The following is a 19846-nucleotide window of genomic DNA, read 5'->3' as shown; positions in this document are numbered from 1 at the left end:
CTCTAAGCTTGCTATTTTATTTATTTACTAGCTCGATACCCGTGCTTCGCTACAAAACTATGTCATCTGGCTTAGTTTTTGGAGAGGAAAATAAGGGGGAAAATTCTGCCTCTGTGTACCAGCATCCATCAGCCAATCAGTATTTATCTGGCTAGCTTCTTGTCAGTGTGTGAAAGAGTTGAGGGCTGTTTGGAAATTGAAACAGTATTTGCTGTGTGAACAAGGAGGAGACAGCAAGGAGCCTGGGTGTGGCTTAGCTCAACTGTTCTGTACTAAAGCTGATTGCTGATCTGAAACTGAAACTCCTGTCCTCTGCTTGTGTTTTACATTTGGAACAGATTTCTTTTCAAGTGGGGAGGGGGAGTAGAACTCCTTAGCATCAGAGCGTGTTAATAATATATGAAATACTAATGCTCTGATGGTCATTTTTAAATATCCTGGGATCACCTAGAAGCCAAGAGGAACATACGTGCCAAATTTCAAGTTTGTAGGCTGTAAGTTCTGGAGATTTTGTGATGGTGCGTGAGTGGTCTTTCGCTTTTATATATAGAGAGATTTATTATTTTTAATTCTTCCTTTTTCCTGTCTTCCCCATCTAGCCTTTTCTTAGCTAGCTTGGGGGAATCAGATGTTTCTCACTTTAACATTACAATGTGGTGTTTTTTTTTAATTCTTCATTGGGCAAAGATCAGGATTATGTGGAACTTGTATTCCAACCGCTAAAAGAGGACTTTGGCCCCAAATCAGCTATTCTCCATTAGGCTAAATCATGTCTGACTCTTCCTCTTTCCGGCCGTTGAATGAATGAGGTTTAACTACTTGGGACATCCACAGAATTAGCCAAAAGGCTTTTGAAACTGGCACGCTGGATCACGTTCCATAGTCTTGTCTTCTGCTCGTTGCCACTTTTATTCTTCCAGATATAGGACATTTCTCCATCAACGATCTATTTATAATTAGGGTAATCATTTACACTATTAGTCTTTTGCCCTACCCTAGAACATTGAGTTCCACTGGTGAAAGTCCTTTGCAGCATATTCTCTTATGAACGATGACCCTGGAGCTGTGCCTGGTATATGTCCCATAAAGAATAGGACAACCTCAGGCAGGGTGGGTAAAAATCTATGGGTTGTTGTTTTTTTTAATCGGATTTTTAAATTTTAAATTGGATCTTCTTTTTATTTTTATCAAATTTATTTTAATAAAATGCTTTTGGAGTAAAAAATCTATCTAAAGATAGTTTTCTATTTAAGATACATTAATAATTTAGTTTAGTCAGCCTGAAATTGAGCTTAGTTACGTAGCAGGAGCTCATTCAATGAATCCAAGATCTGCAAGCTAAATAGGAAACCTTTATTTTGTTTGCAGATAATAATATTAAAGATTCTAACTTACCAGCAAGAATGAGTCCTTAAAGAGCACCATTTAAAGAGCACCTGTTATTTTAGATCCATCAGGGCAGCGCCTGTTAGTGGGTATCCACACACCTGCTGCCCACCATATCCCTCACCTTGTTGGATCACTGCCGCATCATCAGCTGTCCCATTAAAGTGAATGGGTCTGTCAGGGAGTCAACAGTTGGTCAGATAAAGAGCTGCTGTGGGACAGAGATGACAGTGGCTCTTTAAAAAATATGATTTAAATCGAGTTGATTTAAATTAAGCCTTTTTGCTAGTGATTTAAATCATGATTTATAATAGACTTGATTTAAATAAAATCCATCTTGACCTCAGGATTCCATTGTTTAGCATCTTTCTTTCTGGATGTGGATGCACGGCCCCAAACAGAGCCTGGTGCAGAATCTGGAGGTTCTCCTATATTCATGACTCCTGCAGGTGTCATAGTCACCGTGGTGGCTAGGAGGGCTTTTACTCAATTTTGTGTTGTGCACCAGTTGCGCCCTTATACCTGGATGGGGAGACCCCAGCGCACACAGTTCCTCATGCCCTGGTCATCTCTCAGTTAGATTATCGCAGCGTGCTCTACATGGGGCTGCCCTTGAAGAGCATTTGGGTAACATCCCCAACAAAAATATTTCTGGTTTTAAGTCAGTAGGCTGCATTGTCATCTTTTCCAACTACATTTGTATTTTTGTCTAGTATTTTTTTGCCTCTACACATGTCTACCACATATGATAATATGACCCAGGTATCTGGTGGCATTTCCAACATTTAACTGATTTGTCTTTAAACGTCTTTGCCAGCCTCTCCGGTGCTAGGTGCCATCTATAAAACATTTTATATAAGTTTCCTTTGTGTGCAGTTGACATTGTCAATTTATAGGTCCTATCCCACAACTTCTGCTATTCATCCAGTTCTGTTGTGTAGCCGAAGTTTTTTGCCCACGCTATCATTCTATCCTGAGATGGGTAAAATGAGGACCCAGATTGTTGGGGGCAATAGACTGACTCTGTGAACCGCTTACAGAGGGCTGTAAAGTGGTATTAAGTGCTATTGCTATGTACAGTGCCTCAATTTTGATCACATTATTAAAATATTGCTGCAGTCGTCGTTAAGTGCAAGGCCAGTCAGAAGTCACTTTTTCCGGTGCTATTATAACTTGGAATGGTCGCTGAATGAACAGTTGCAGATCAAGGACTATCTGCGCTCCTTTTTCCAGATCTGCGATTGTAACGGCAGTTTTTCTTCCTTTCCCTCAGACTGTGGCATCGCCGAAGGATAGTGGTGTCCCTGTTGCTGCTGCTTGCCATTCTTACATCTACGTATTATATCGAAGGAGCCCATCAACGGGTAAATACATGCACAACGTTAATCCGGTGTTTTCCTGAATTCTCAGAGGGTTTACGTACATTCTCTCCCTACTTTTTTTATTGTTATCCAAGCTGTAAGTATAGCACATTGGTACCAAACCAGATGAGAGCTTTAAAGATTCTTTTGAACCTTTTTTTGTCAACCCTGAAGCTGGCTAGACAGTGGCCATCTTTCTGTCCTACTGGGTTTTTTTCCCCTTTCTTCAGAGCTTCAGTGCTGACACAGACTGGAGATGAGGGATAGAGAGTGGGGTGTGTGTGTAGAAATATCTGGGGCGCTACAGCCAAAGCAATATTCTTTCCCTTGGGAACCAAGGTCGAGTGTGTAGATGATTTGGGAGGTGGAGACTGGCACCATCCCATGTCTGGACTGTGTGCTGATTGGACCGTGTGATTGAAGCCTCTGGGGAAGTGATAAACTTTTGCTTTTAATGAGCTGTGGTGGCGCAGTGGTTAAAATGAAGTATTGCAGGCTACTTCTGCTGCCTGCCGGCTGCCTGCAATTAGGCAGTTTGAATCTCACCAGGCTCAAGGTTGACTCAGCCTTCCATCCTTCCAAGGTCCCAAAGTAAAATGAAGACCCAAATTGTTGGGGGCCATATGCTGACTCTGTAAACTGCTTAGAGAGGGCTGTAAAGCATTATGAAGCACTACATAAAACTGAATGAAAAACTGCTGGTGACCTTCTACTGCTGCACCATAGAGAGTATCTTAACTTACTGCACCTGTGTATGGTTTGCCAATTGCACAGTGGCAGATAGGACAGCACTCCAGAGGGTTAACATCATTGCCCAGAAGATCATTGGTTGCCCTCTTCCCCTCTTTGGAAGAGCTTTATAGCTCCTGCTGCCTTAAGAAAGTTCAAAACATTCTCAAAGACCCATCTCATCCTGGGCATCCTTTTTTTGAACTATTACCATCTGTCAGAGGGTACAGGATAATAAAAACAAGGACAAATAGGCTGAAAAACAGCTTCTATCCCAGGGCAGTAGCTCTGTTGAATTCTACTATATGGTGCAATATTAATGCAATATCAGGGATTTTCAATTCAATGTGTGGAGTGTGAAGGGTGTGTCTTTGTGTTTTATCTTTATAGTTATAATGTACACAGAAAATGGCATTTAATATTGTCGTACGAAGTGCAATGACAATAGAGTAAACTAAACTAAGCTAAACTAAAAATAAGTTAAGCGCTATTGCTATTGCTAATTGGGGGGGAAAACCAGAAGGAATTGTGCCAATTTGACATACCCTAATAGAGGAGACCTTGTGCCTCGGAGCTGTTTCATTTGGGGTTGTGTTACTCGAGACCCTGACACTTTTATCCTCGCAATAACCCTATAGGTCAGGGGTCCCCAACCCCCGGGCTGCGGCCCACCACCGGATCTTGAGCCATTCAGAACTGGGCTGCCGAAGTGGCAGGTGAGCACACGTGTAAGCAGCAAGAGGCACATACATGCATGCTCCATTTGTATGAGCAGCAGGTCCGTGTGCCCACTGCTTGTGCAAAACAATCCCCTCTCCATCCCCCCCGCACCAGTCCGTAAAGCCAAGAAGGTTGGGGAATCCTACTATAGATGGAATTGCTGTACAAGGAGATTCTTATATCCCTGGATTTATCAGATATTAGTCCAGCATTTTAACCATTGTCCCATATTACCTCTCATATCTTAATCAACTACTAGGCTTCATATGCTTAGTAGGTTGCTGCTAACAAGTAGTGTACACTTTGGGGTCTTTGGTTGCTCTCTGAACTCAGTTGTTTTCTTCTGGGTGTTTCATTACCCAACTAGATAACATCTTCAGTGCTAGAAGGGAGTGAGGATTGCTCCATATTTGTTTGTACTGGTGAGAGTGTTCTTGGTGGTAACACTGCGATTAATACTAGATCAACAACCAGGCTGTAAACAACACCGAATCAAGGAACTACGAACTCAGACAAATAATCAGTGAGTAAACAACAGCTTAATCAAGGAACCACCAAAACACTCCCACAAACACTGAAAGGGCAAGCCACTAATATATAAAAAGAGAGGAAACTCCCTTCTAAGCACTGATGACGCTACATAGTTGGGTGATGAAACATCTGCGAGAAAACAACCAAGCTCAGAGAGCACCAAGGACCCCATAGTCCTTCCTGCTCGTCCTCCTCCTCTCTGCCATCCCCACACCCTTCTGGCACTGATGATGTTACCTAGCTGGGTAATGAAAGGTCTACAAAAAAAAAACCAACGAAGTTCAGACAGCACCAAGGACCCTATAGTTCAGCCGTGACTACGAACATTCTCTTGTATTGCTACCGTACACTTTTTTTAAAAAAAGAAGCAAAAGCTATAACTATTTATCAGCTTTTCCCGAAGTCCAGAAAACAACCTAGCATCTGTCCCACTTACTCTGGAGATTCTTGAATTAGAATGAGGCCGCTGTTCGTTTTCTTAAGCTTCTAATTCGGGATGAGAGGGATAAGGTTTCTCTTATCTGCCTCTAAGCCGGCGAAGAAGTAGGTTGTTTTGAAAGGAGGGTAGGTACGAGAAAGAGACATCTAATCCGAGCTTGAATTAAAACAATTCGCCTCCCTGCCTCACCTTTGGAAGCTACAGAGGCTGACATAAGCTGAGGCTAACCGAGCTTCATGGATCTCTGCCAATAGCAGCAGCAATAGCACTTAGATTTATATACCACTTCAAAGTACTTTACCGCCCTCTCTAAGCGGTTTACAGAGTAAGCATCTTGCCCTCAACAATCTGAGTTCTCATCTTACCATCCTCGGAAGGATGGAAGGCTGAGTCAACCTTGAGCTGGTCAGGATCGAACTTCTGGCAGTGGGCAGAGTCAGCCTGCAATACTGCATTCTAATCACTAGGACGTGTTTTCTTTAGGCCAGGGGCCTCCAACCTTAACAACTTTACGACTTGTGGACTTCAACTCCCAGAATTCCTCAGCCGAATCATAGCTGAGGAGTTCTGGGAGTTGAAGTCCACAAGTCGTAAAGTTGCTAAGGTTGGAGACCCCTGCTTTAGACCGTTGATGAATGTATTTTTATTTTGATTTTGCTTCTTCCTCAGTATGTGGAGTATATGGAAAAAAGGCTTTTATGGTGCGCCTATTGGGCCGGGTTAGGCATCTTGTCCTCAGTGGGGCTTGGAACTGGTCTTCACACCTTTCTGCTCTACTTGGTAAGTTTAACATTTTCAAAGGTTGAGATTTTTCGCTAAAATTTTTTGGGGGAAATTGGGGAAAATAAGCACATTTGCATGATCTATCTCACTGTGGCAGGCAAGAGGAAAATAGATTTGGATGAGAGGAGTTTAAATTAAATAGATAATTGAGTTTAAACTTAATCAAAATAGTACTGAAGCAATTACAGAAATTAAGCATCTAATTGTCCTGGTTTAGAATAAAGTTAGAGGGCAGAATATAGAGGTAGTCCTCGATTTACAACAGTTTATATAGTGACTGTTCAAAATCACAACAGCGCTGAAAAAGTGACTTACGACTGTTTTTTCACACAGCCATTGCAGTATCCCTATGCTCCTGTGATCAGAATTGAAATGCTTGGCAACTGCCATGTACTTAGGACGGTTGCAATCTCCCAGGGTCACATAATCACCTTTTGCAACCTTCTGACAAGCAAAGTCATCGAGGAAGCCAAATTTACTTCATAACCGTGTTACTAACTTAACAACTGCAACGATTCACTTCACTGTGGCAAGAAAGGTCATAAAATGGAGCAAAGCTCATTTAACAAATGTTTTACTTAGCAACAGAAATTTTGGGCTCAAATGTAAGTCAAGGACTACCTTTACAATTTATTACTTAAGAAGGAGATATGGCCAGGTATCCTCTGACTGGGTTTTCCTTAATCTTGGCTTATTGAATCCGCTGTAGTCAGATGGGTTCATACGTTAAGCTAAACTACGAACAGTGGCTTACAAAACACAGTGGTTGGCTTCCCACAACATTATGAGCCAAATTAGAGCTTAGCATGATGCTTGGATTCCTGGCAGCTTTTTTCCTTTCAGGATACCTGGAGAACTGGACTCGTATCTACCCACAAATATCCTTAGGACAACGTTTCTCAACTGAGCCACTTTAAGATGTGTGGACTTCAACTCCCAGAATTCCCCGGCCATGCTATGCTGACTAGGGAATTCTGGGAGTTGAAGTCCACATGTCTTAAAATAGCTAAGGTTGAAAAACACTAGTTTGGGATGCTGCTCATTCTGAAACATGAACTTTCAAGGGGTCATGAAGACCATTCACACAGTGGCACTTGGTGATATTACCTAGTTTGGTAATGAAACATCAGCAGTAGCACTGATGATGTTACCTAGTTGGGTAATGAAACGTCCTGCAAGAAAACCACCAAGCTCAGAGTGCATCAAAGATCCCACAGTTCAACCCTGAGCTACAAATACCCTCTTCTATTGTCTATGGAGATTCTCAGTCCTCCAGGTCGTGGTTGTCCCAAAGGTCTTTTTCAAGAGGCAACTGGACTTTCTTGGTTTTTCTTCAAAGACGTTTCGCTTCTCATCCAAGAAGCTTCTTCAGCTCTGACTGGATGGTGGGGAATGGAAGGGAATAAATAAATGAATGAAGGAGTATAAATCTTCCATTCCCCACCGTCCAGTCAGTGCTGAAGAAGCTTCTTGGATGAGAAGCGAAACGTCTTCAAAGAAAAACCAGAAAGTCCAGTTGCTTCTTGTAAAAAAAGGACCTTTGGGACAACTCTCTTCTATTGAAAAGTATATATAAAATGCCTTACCACAGTTCCTTCATCCAATCATGGGCTGGAAGACTAAAGAATGTTTTTAGTTTATACAGTTTATACCGTTTTTATGACTGTGAGCTGCTCAGAGTTATCTTGAGGTAAGATGGGATGGCCTATACATTTTATAAACAAACCAACAAATCAACACATCAGCCCTCCAGCCAACCAACTAACCCAGAAGCCAAACAAGACAAAGTTGGTTAGAACTTCTCCAGTTGTGGTTCCAAACAATCCAAATTCCCAGGTTGAATCTGTGCCTGAAAACCCCCGTCTTCCAGTCATTCTGTTTCCATCTTCCTGTTCTGTCGCTTTGCGCCTGGTTAACCCGTGCTTGGGAGTTCTAGGTTAAAATTCTTTACAGTGGCTGTGTTCTCGCCAGTGCGCCTTGCCAAAAGCATGCAAATGATTTTACGGTTTGGTGCAGGGTGGGAGCCAAACCACAAGAGTCGGCATCTTCCTTTTTTCACTTTCGTTATCTGGAAAACTATTTTTTTGCTTCTTTGGAATCGAATGTCGTGGTTGGTTTTGGATCGTGGCCATTTGCTGTCAGAAGGGTAACAGTTCAAAATAGAGGAAACCTCATCGGTAGCGCCTCATGCTTCACTTGTGCAAAATGGGCTGAAAGAGAAAAATAAGTATTTTTTTTCCCCTCAAACAAAATCAGCTGGCTCTTTCAGTGAAATGTGTTCCTTGCTGTTGATACCTCTGAAAGGTTTAATTTCCTCCTTTTTTTTGCTTTATTTTTTTACTAGCTTGTTACCCGTGCTTCGCTACAAGACTATGTGGTGAGGCTTAGTTTTGGGGGTGGAAAATAAGGGGGCAAAATTCTGCCTCTGCCTACCAGCATCCATCGGTATTCATCTGGCTAGCGTCCTGTCAGTGTGTGAGAGAGTTGAGGGCTGTTTGGAAAGTGAAACAGTATTTGCTGTGTGAGCAAGAAGGAAACAGCAAGGAGCCTGGCCATGGCTTAGCTCAACTGTTCTGTACTAAAGCTGCTTGGTGCTGTGAAACTAAAACTCTCCTCTGCTTGTGTTTTGCTTTTGGAAGAGATTTCTTTTCAGGTGGGGAGGGAGAGTAGAACTCCTTAGCATCAGAGCGTGTTAATAATAGTAATATAGAAAATACTTACGCTCTGATGGTCATTTCGAAAAATCCTTTCTTAGTGAGCCCCTAGAAGCCAAGAGGAATATACGTGCCAAATTTCAAGTTTGTAGGCTTTACGATTCTGGAGATTTTGTGATGATGTGTGAGTGGTATTTCACTTTTATATATATATAGATTTTTTTATCTCATTTTTCTTCTTACTTGCCGGCCTTGTGGCCATCATGAAAGTTGGGTTTCATTAAAACTGCCTTCATATCTTTAATTCTTCATGGAAGGATATTGGCTATACAGGTAGACCTCAAGTTACAACAGTTCATTTATTGACTGTTCAAAGTTAAACGGTGCTGAAAAAAGCAACTTTTAACTGTTTTTCACACTTAACGACTGGAAACCAGATTCGCTTAACAGCCGTGTTGCTAACTTAAACAACTGCACTGATTCACTTAACAACTGTCTTGCTTAGCAACAGACATTTTGGACCAAATACGCCCTGATTAAAAACACTTGATCCATGACTTTCTAATTCTTTCTTTCTAATACATACTAATTCTTGGCTTATGACCACAGTGGATGCAACAGGAGTTGGAAATTTTACCGTTTCTTCAACGTGAGTTTCAAACGTGCACCTTTCTTAGCAAAACTTTTTCCTTCGTTTTGTTTTTAACAGACACTAGAGGGTGCGGTTGTCTCGTTCAGGAAAGAGCGGTTTCTCTTTTGACTCAGCATACAGAACTAACTGCCTCTGAATTTAATTGTGCCAGTGTTTGTTTAGCATTGGAAAGCTTGGGCCTCCTCCTGTCACCGCAGTTGTTATGTTAGGAACACGGTTGTTAAAGTGAATCCAGCTTCCCTGTTGACTTGTCAGGAGATCACCAAAAGGGATCCCATGACCCCCGGGACACTACAACCGTCATAAAGACGAGTCAGTTGCCAAGCGTCCGAAATTTTGATCACGTGACCATGGGGATACTGCAACGGTCGTAAGTGTGAAAAACAGTCATAAGTGACTTTTTTCTGTGCTGTTGTAACTTGAAATGGTCACTAAAGGAATGTAAGTCAAGGACTATCTGTAGTTTATTAGTAACTTCAGGTATCAAACATACAGTACTGTCCCCTTCTATTTTCCCTACAGCAACAACCCTGTGAGGTGGGTTCGACTCGGAGAGACTGATTGGCCCAAACTCACCCAGCTGCTTTCATGACTAAGGCAGGACTAGAACTCTCAGTCTCCTGGGGATTGGCCCAAACTCAACCAGCTGGCTTTCATGCCTAAGGCGGGACTAGAACTCACCGTCTCCTGGTGATTGGCCCAAACTCACCCAGCTGGCTTTCATGCCTAAGGCAGGACTAGAACTCACCGTCTCCTGGTGATTGGCCCAAACTCACCCAGCTGGCTTTCATTAAGGCGGACTAGAACTCACCGTCTCCTGGTGATTGGCCCAAACTCACCCAGCTGGCTTTCATGCCTAAGGCAGGACTAGAACTCACCGTCTCCTGGGGATTGGCCCAAACTCACCCAGCTGGCTTTCTTGCCTAAGGCGGGACTAGAACTCACCGTCTTCTAGTTTCTGTGTGTCTCTAATTGGGCCTAATAGCTCCAGTAAAGAACTTGAAGAACTGGTATTAAATGATTGCATTTAATTTCCCCGTTTAAGTACTGGACAGTTGTGTTTTCTTCCTGATCACTTGGCAGGGCTATTCCATGCTTTATCCCTGTATGACTCCCTTTAGAAGCTGCTATTATGTATTTAGTATTTATTTGTTTTGTCAATCTCTTACAAGATACAGGTACAAGAATAAATATTGTTTTGAATACATGAGATAGATCCTTATAAGAAAAATAAAAAACAATAGGACAGGGATGGTAGGCACAATTGGTGCGCTTATGCACGCCCCCTACAGACCTCTTAGGAAAGGGGTGAGGTCAATAGTAGACAGCCTAAGGTTAAAGTTTTTGGGGTTTGGGGAAGAAACCACAGAGTCAGGTAGAGTATTCCAGACATTGACCACTCTGTTGTTGAAGTCGTATTTCCTGCAATCAAGTTTGGTGCGATTAATCATGAGTTTGTATCTATTGTGTGCTCTTGTATTGTTATGGTTGAAGCTGAAGTATTCATTGACAGGTAGGACATTAAAATGTATGATTTTATATTCTATACTTAGATCGGACTGGAGGCGGCGTAGTTCTAGGTTTTCTAGGTCTAGAGTTTCAAGTCTGGTGGCATAAGGTATTCTGCAATGAGTAGAGGAGCGGAGAACTCTTCTTGTGAAATATTTCTGGACTTTCTCAATTGTGCATATCAGACACATGATATTGGTTCCAGACTGATGAGCTGTATTCAAGTATTGGTCTAGCAAATGTTTTGCGTGCTCTAGTTAGTAGTGTGATATTACCAGAGAAGAAGCTACGTAGGATTAGATTAACAACTCTTGATGCCTTTTTGGCTATGAAGTTACAGTGGGCTCTACCACTTAGATCAATTGAGATGAATCCTCCAAGGTCCTTGACAAAGTTTGGATCCTTAACAAGATCTTGACTATTTAGCTTGTATTTTATTTTCTGATTTTTTTCTGCCAATATGTAAGACAGAGCATTTATTTGTTGAGATTTGAAGTTGCCATTTGATTGACCATTCTGATACATAGTCAAGGTCTTTTTGGAGGGTAGTAGTATTGTCTGTGGTGTTGAATAGCTTTACATCATCAGCGAAGAGAATGTGGTTGCTCTTAATATGATCACAGAGGTCATTTATATGTAGAGTATGAAGACAGTTGGTCCTAAAACACTGTTGGGGGACACCACTGTTGACAGGTACAGAATTTGATAGAAATGTAATTGTTCCAGTTCTATAACTTGCTTTTATTACTTCAGATGAGGTGCTTAGAGTTTCTCTTCCCCTCCATGTACATGTGGATTTGGAACTTGGTATGTCTAGTTTAACGAACAGAAAGAGGGATGGTGACATGATAGCATTTTTCCAATATTGGTGGGTTGCCACCAAGAAAAGAGGGTCAAGCTATTCTCCAAAGCACCTGAGGCCAGGACAAGAAGCAATGGATGGAAACTAATCAAGGACAGAAGCAACCTGGGAATAAGGAGAAATTTCCTGACATTGAGAACATCTCCAATTATTCAGTGGAACAACTTAACGACTTAGTAAGACCACACCTAGACTAAACTGCATCCAGTTTTGTTCCCCACATTATAAAAAAGATGTTGAGACTCTAGAAGAAGTACAGAGAAGAGCAACCAGGATGATTAGGGGACTGGAGGCTAAAACATACAAGGAACTGGGCTTGGCTAGTCTAGTAAAGAGAAGGACCAGGGGAGACATGATAGCGGTCTTCCAATATTTGAGGGGCTGCCACGGGGAGGAAGGGGTCAAGCTATTTTTTGTAGCCAGACAAGGAATAATGGATGGAAACTGAACAAGGAGAGATTTAACCTGGAAATAAAGAGAAACTTCCTGACAGTGAGAACAATCAACCGATGGAACAGAAGTTGCCCTCGGAAGTTGTGGGAGCGCCATCACTTGAGACTTTCAAGAAGAGATTGGACTGCCATTTATCAGAAATGGTGTAGGGTCTCCCGCTTGGGCAGGAAGTTGGACTAGATGACCTACAATGTTCCTTCCAACTCTGATTATCTGTTATCTGTTAACTCTGAAGTTGTGGGTGTTCCAACACTGGAAGTTTTTAAGAATAGATTGGACAGCCGTTTGTCTGAAATGGTATAGGTTTTCCTACTCAAGCAGGGGGTTGGACTAGAAGACCTCCAAGGTCCCTTCCAACTCTGTTATTCTATCTTCTTTGGCTCCTGCAAGTCAGGAAATGGGTTAGCTCACGTCTGTGTATTTTTGATGCTGGGGAAGGGTTTGCAGTGTTTCATTTCACAGATTTACCATAGGCAGTCAGTTCAGATTTTGAGCAAGAATATAGATAGTCCTCAACTTACAACAGTTCGTTAGTGACCATTCGAAATTACAACAGCACTCAAAAAAAATGACCATTTTTCACACTTACGGCCGTTGCATTATGTCCATGGTCACATGACCAAACTTGGCAATTGATTTATATTTCTGACGGTCCCAGCGTCCTCTCGTCCCATTTAGTGTCCTTCCGACAAGCAAAGTTAATGGAGATTGACTTAACAACTGCCATGATTCACTTAACAACTGTGGCAAGAAAGATTGTAAAAACTCGCTTAAAAGCTGTCTGGAGAATTCTGGAAGTTGAAGTCCTCTAGGCTTAAAATTGCCACGGGTGGAGACCCCTCCTCTAGACCATTGTTTCTACACCATGGCAACTTGAAAATACGTGGACTTCCAGAATGCCTCAGCCCACATGGGGCATTCAAGTTGCCATGGTTGATAAACACCACTCTAGGCATTTGACAGGGACGCTATGGCTCAGTGGCTAAGACGCTGAGCTTGTTGATCAGAAAGGTCGGCCGTTCGGCGGTTCGACTCCCTGGCGCCGCGTAACGGAGTCAGCTCCCGTTACTTGTCCCAGCTTCTGCCAACCTAGCCGTTCGAAAGCACATAAAAAAATGCAAGTAGAAAAAACAGGGACCCCTTTGGTTGGAAGGTAACAGCGTTCTGTGCACCTTCGGCGTTTGGTCATGCTGGCCACATGACCACGGAGACGTCTTTGGACAGCGCTGGGTCTTTGGCTTTGTAATGGAGATGAGCACCGCCCCCCGCTAGAGCTAGAAACGACTAGCATGTATATGCAAAGGGAACCTGTGCCTTTACCTTTAGGCATTTGACTGTCCAGGTGAGGCCCCCAAAGAAAGTATGGCTTTTAACCAAAATCATTTAAAGAATCTAACACTTTTAAATGTTAGCTGGTATATGCAAGTTTGCCTGTTTCCAGCTGACTGCTTAGCTGTTTGTGGCCTTCCCTCTCTTTCTTTCTCAGAAGTTAGATTTCCTCTTCTGATTCTTCAGAAGAGAAACTGGAGGCCATAGAGCTGCGTTTCCCAAATGTGTGCAGATTACCCCCAATTCGATAAAAGGTGTGAGGTGTTTTTTGTTTTTGTTTTTTGTTTGAGGTAACCACACACAAACCATTTCCTCAGGGACATTGAAACATTTTCATTTCATTTCTTTGAAAAACTGAAACGTTGAAACATTGGTCAAACAAATGGCAACTTCAAATCTCAACAAATAAATGCTCTGTCTGGCAACAAAAAAAAATCAGAAAATAAAATACAAGCTGAATAGTGAAGACCTTGTTGATGATCCAAACTCTGTCAAAGACCTTGGAGAACTCATCTCTAATGACCTAAGTGCTAGAGCCCACTGTAACTACATAGCCAAAAAGGCATTAAGAGTTGTTAACCTAATCCTAGGTAGCTTTTTCTCTGATAATATCACACTACTAACTAGAGCATACAAAACATTTGCTAGACCAATACTTGAATACAGCTCATCAGTCTGGAACCCACATTACGTATCTGATATTAACACAGTAGAGAAAGTCCAGAAATATTTCACAAGAAGAGTTCTCCACTCCTCTACTCATTGTAGAATACCTTATGCCACCAGACTTGAAATTCTAGACCTAGAAAAACTAGAACTATGCCGCCTTCTGTCCGATCTAAGTATAGTATATAAAATCATACATTGTAATATCCTACCTGTCAATGAATACTTCAGCTTCAACCATAATAATACAAGAGCGCACAATAGATACAAAATCATGATTAATAGCACCAAACTTGACTGCAGGAAATATGACTTCAACAACAGAGGGGTCCATGTCTGGAATACTCTACCTGGACTCTGTGGTTTCTTCCCCAAACCCCAAAAACTTTAACCTTAGACTGTCTACTGTTGACCTCACCCCTTTCCTAAGAGGTCTGTAGGGGGCGTGCATAAGTGCACCAACGTGCCTACCGTCCCTGTCCTATTGTTTCTTTTATTTTTCTTATATGTATCCATGTATTCATAACTATGTTTATACTTATACCTATTATCTTGTAAGCAATTGACAAATCAGATCAAATAAAAATAAAAAATAAAGCAACGGACTTAAAGATTTCTCCCAGAACATTCTGATTCAGGCCACAATTGATGAAATTACCAATGGTAATTTGTTGAAATGACTTAAAGATCATTCATTGATCCATCCTTGCTTTAATGACCTGATGATTCGTTTAACAACTGTAGTGATTCGTTTAACAGCCATGGCAACAAGGTCATAAAATGGGAGACGACTCACCGAACCACTATCTCGCTTAGCAGTGAACATTTTAGGATCTATTTTGGTTGCCAGTCCAGGACTACCTGTAGTACTCTGTGCCGGTTATAAAGCGTGCGATCGCATGACCCTTATCGTGGCGGTCATTGAGCGAATCACTGTGGTCATTCTGCAAATGCTATTGTTAGGAATATAAATCACCTAACAGCTATTTGGGTTGGAAATATATAAACCAGGATAAACATTTTAATACTGTATCTTTAAGAAAATGAAAAAATGGTAATTGGGTGTGGTTTCTCAAACGGCCATAAGATGGAGCCAGAAACCTGGGTTGTGTTAGTCTTAGTCTCAGAAGTGAGTGAGTCTCTGTCTCCTTCTGTTGGAGAGTTTTGCCGTTACTCCTAATTGACTGCTATTCCTGGATTTGATGTAAGTCTGATACTGAACTGTTTTTGACACTGGACTTTGTTATTGGATTATCCCTGGACTGAAAACTGACTGATTTAACCTGTGAATGACTTTGGACTGCTTGTTTGAACTTTGCTTAACGTTTCTGAAAGTAAAAACCTACATTTACTGTACAGTGTATCTGTGTGCTGTGTGTGTATTATTCAAACACTTCTCTCAAATACGTCTCCCTGTATGCGCTCATTCTCCTAACGGGGAATTACCTCAACAGCTATTAAGTGAATCAATTGTTTGCAGTGGCAGCTTTTGCCAGAAACCTGAAGTAAATGCCAGTTTGGGGGCAAAAAAACCCAAAACATTGTGAATGTATTGTTCTAAAGGTTTTTTTATATTGTCCAGTTTATCATGATGTAAGTCGCCCAAGAGGCTAAGACGCTGAGCTTGTCGATCAGAAAGGTTGGCAGTTTGGTGGTTCGAATCCCTAGCACTGCGTAATGGAGTGAGCTCCCATTACTTGTCCCAGCTTCTGCCAACCGAGCAGTTCGAAAGCACGTTAAACAAATGCAAGTAGAAAAATAGGGACCACCTTGGTGGGAAGGGAAGAGCGTTCCGTGCAGCTTTGGCATTTAGTCATGCCGACCACATGACCAAGGAGACGTCTTCGGACAGCGCTGGCTCTTCGGCTTTGTAATGAGATGAGCACCACCCTCTCGAGACGGAAACGACTAGCATGGATGCGCAAGGGGAACCTTTACCTTTAAGTTGCCCAAAGTCACTTGATAGTAAGATGGGCGGCCTATATAAATTTAATAAATAAATAAAATTGTAGTCATGACCATGGAAAGCTGCGAAAAGCTGTAAATACAATCTGGTCACCGAGGGGCCAAAATGCGGCCACATGACTGCAACGGAGTGAGGAGTGTGCTGGAAATACAAATCCGTATCATTAGTAGCCTTGGGGAGGTCTGCTGTACTCTGAACAGTCACTAAGCGACTGGTCGTAAGTCGAGGACTCCTGTAATTTTACGACCTTTCTTGACACAGTTGTTAAGTGAATCACTGCAGCGATTAAGTTAGCGACACGGTTAAGTGAATCAGGCTCCCCCGTTGACTTTGCTTGTCAGAAGGTCGCAAAAGGGGACCGCCTAACTCCCCCCGGGGACACTGCAACCATCATAAATGCGAGTTGGTTGCCAAGTGTCTAGTTTTGATCACGGGGATGCTAAAATGGTCGTAAGTGTGAAAACCAGTCATGGGTCACTTTTTGTTGTGGTTCGCCGGCAGCAGGTGTGGACGGCTGAGGTCTCGGAGAGCGAGGATTCGGATGAGGGGCCTGCGTGTGATGCAGGGATGGGGTCAGGACCATCAGGGAGTGGAATGCTGCCTTTGGAGATTGTGGAGGCTGGCAGCAGTGAGGAAGAGGACCCCGAGGAGCCTGTGCCAAGTGCGCGTGCACACAGGGCTGCTCGAAGGAAAGAGCAGCTGCAGCAGCAAAGGAGTAAGGCTGCAAGGTGATGGCCCTTCCCTTAAGGGATAAAAGTCAGCCCTCAGAGGTTGGATTCTTTACAGGAAGCAAAGAAATTCTTGCACTTCAAGCCTTGTCGAAGTTCAGACTATCTTGGTTTGTGTTTGAAGACTTTTTGTTTGGAATATTTCTTGGCAACTTAATCTAGTGTTCTTGGCAGCCTTGCACAACCTTGGCAAGGCTCATAACGGAATTTGCAGAGAAGCACTAAAAAGGTTCTGCTTTTATCTCTGTTTGGTGTTTGTTTCCTTGGAACAAGGTTTGGGTCAGGGAACACTTTTTAAAGTGCTGTTGTAATTTCGAACAGTCACTAAACAAACTGTTGTAACTTGTTGTAAGTCAAGGACTACCTGCGTTCCCATCGTGTCATACGGTTCGGTTCTTCACCAAGGGTGATGACTCACGCAATCACCTCTCACCCATTTGATGCTGAACTGGAACCAAACTGGGCTCATCCAGTTCACCATGGGCTTGCCAAGATATTTTCCAGCCCTGCTTGTCAAAATTAGCTAAAAATAGCAAATTTGATTCTGCTTGGAACAGAACTTGATATTGTATTTCCTGCTTGCTGACGAGGTTTTTTTCTTGCCCTGAACTCTGTTTGCCTTCCTTCTCCTCCTCCTTCTCTTTCTCCTCCTCCTCCTCTTCTTCTTCTTCCTTCTTCCTTCTCCTCCTCCTCCTCCTCTTGCAAAAAAAAAATGGCTGGGGTTAAAACTGAAGGGTTTTTTTTGTTGTTTTTTTTGCTCCTGGAGTCTAATCAAGGTCAAATTTGGAAAAATGGAGAGAGAAAATAAACGAGAAGATCCAGAACATGATATTTAAAAGTCTTCAAACAGTGCCTGGTTTGTCGTCCCCCCCCACCCCCATTTTATTTTTTTTTATTTTTACCAATATGCCCGTAGAACTTCCTAACAGTGAAACTTCCTAACAGTGAGTGCTGTATAATTAACCAGTGGAGTGACTTGCCTCCAGAAATTGTGGGTACTCCAACACTGGAGGTTTTTAAGAAGAATCTGGACACTCACCTGTCTGAAAAGGTATATAGGGTCTCCTGCTTGAGCAGGGCGCTGGACTAGGAACAGTGGCCCTCAAACTATCTATCTATTGGGATTGGTTCCGTGGCGAAAGGTTTTTCCGCAGACCAGAGGGGTCATGGTTTTGTGTGCTGGCTGCCTGCATCCCATTTGCACGGACTGGTTTCCTGTTTCTCTCACTTCATCTCTCACTCTAACTGTTTTTCTCTATCTTTAACTCTGTCTCTCTCTCACTCTCTCTAACTCTCCAACTCTCTCTTTCTTTCTAATTCTCTCTAACCCTCTCACTCTCTAAAATTCTCTTTCTCTTATTCTTTCTCTCTAACTCTTTCTCTCACTCATTCTGTCTCTTTAACTCTCACTCTCTCACTCTCATTCTCACACACACTCTCTCTAACTCTCTCTCTAATTCTTTCTCTCTCTTTTTTTCTGTCTCTCTTTCTCTTTCACTCTCTCACTCTCATTCTCACACACACTTTCTCTCTTTCTATCTCTTTCTCTCTGTCTTTAACTCTGTCTCTCACTCACTGTCTCTTTAACTCTCTAACCCTCTCAGTCTCTTTCTCTCTAACTCTGTCTTTCTTTTTCACTCTTTCTCTAACTGTGTGTGTGTGTGTGTGTGTGTGTGTAAGTAAGAGAGAATGGGAGAATTGTTTTGTCTCATGGACTTCCTTCGTGATTTTTTCCAGCGACTTCCTCTCTTTGGTCTTCATTCTATTCATAATGAACTCAGCGCTTCCTGGAATGCTTGGCTGACCAGGGGCAACTTGAAAAATCACTTCCGTCCAGTCTGTGGCAGTGACTTATTGTCTATGGGGTCCCTGTTCTCGGAGTTGCTACTAATCTGGCTATTTTGGCCCTTTCACACCGGCTTCCAGAGAAAAAGAGAGAGAGAGAGGGAGAGAGATGCAAATTTGTCATCCCCTCTGAATCAAAGTTGCTTTGAGCATTCTCAAAAGGTTTGATTCAACGTGCATTTTTCTTTCTAACATTTGGAAAGTGTTCATCAAGAGAGTCTTATGAATTACAACTGCAGTTAAGCCCAACATTTATGTCGTTAAGCAAGATAAAGATTAAGTAGGTTTTGCCCCATTTTACAACCTTTTTTGGCCACAGTTGTTAAGTGAATCACTGCAGTTGTTAAGTTAGGAACACGGTTGTTAAGTGAGTCTGGCTTCCCCCCCCCAATTGATTTTTGCTTGTCAGAAGGTCACAAAAGCAAATCACGTGACCCCCAGGACAATGGGACCGTCATAAATATGAGCCAGTTGCATTCTGCTGGCTGGAGAATTCTGGGAGGTGAAGTCTTAAAGTTGCCAAGTTTGGAGACCTCTCACTTAGGGAGTCCCAGGGTTCAATCCTGCCTGGTCTTGTTGCAGATGTGCCTCCACTGCAGGTGTCTTTGGGTTGACTTCTGCCTTGGCCTAGATATAAAAGGTGGTGTCACCAAGTCTCGGGGAGTTTTTGAGCAAGGCTGAATAGAGTGGAGGATGAGTCGTCTCTTGTGGTGAGGTGAGCGAGGCCGTTTCCCATGAGAAAATGGCTCTCGGATCACCTCCCCAGACATGGAATGACACATTTCCCTATCTCTGAGACTTAAACCAAATTACTTATTAAACATCCTGCATTACCGAAAGAAAACTTCACATTTCCAGAAGAGGAAATCTGAGAGAGAGTTTATATTTAAAGGGGTGGGTCTCCAGCTTTTTCAATAGCTGATAGGGTCGACTTTCATTATCATGTCTATGTTTTTATATTTATTTGTTGGTGAAAGTTATTAGTCTCCCATCTGGCCACACAGTAACTCTGGGCATCTTACAATATCTATATTGTAAGATGCCCAGAGTTATTTTTTTATTAAAAAAATAGATATATAGAGATAGAGACAGAGATATTTAGATATTTAGATATTTAGATATTTAGATATTTAGATATTTAGATAGATAGATAGATAGATAGATAGATAGATAGATAGATAGATAGATAGATAGATAGATAGATAGATAGATAGATATTGTAAGGTGCTCAGA

General features: G+C 42.2%; 1 protein-coding gene across 6 annotated transcripts in view; it reads left to right on the top strand.

Annotated features, from left to right (window-relative positions):
• VMP1 (vacuole membrane protein 1) overlaps positions 1-19846 on the top strand; it is a 150466-nt gene that overhangs the window by 24323 nt on the left and 106297 nt on the right. For all 6 annotated transcript variants that reach the window (XM_087956321.1, XM_087956325.1, XM_087956303.1 and 3 more), the window contains exons 4-5: positions 2660-2750; positions 5836-5946. In XM_087956321.1, coding sequence (XP_087812447.1) covers positions 2660-2750; positions 5836-5946 — 202 coding nt within the window. The remainder of the gene's footprint in view (positions 1-2659; positions 2751-5835; positions 5947-19846) is intronic.

This window comes from Notechis scutatus, chromosome 1 (assembly GCF_049901735.1).
Source record: "Notechis scutatus isolate UNSWTSFEM ecotype Mainland chromosome 1, rNotScu1.2, whole genome shotgun sequence".
NCBI lineage: Eukaryota > Metazoa > Chordata > Lepidosauria > Squamata > Elapidae > Notechis > Notechis scutatus.
The sequence above is the reverse complement of the archived record's forward strand: the minus strand, read 5'-3'. Positions and strand labels throughout refer to the sequence as shown.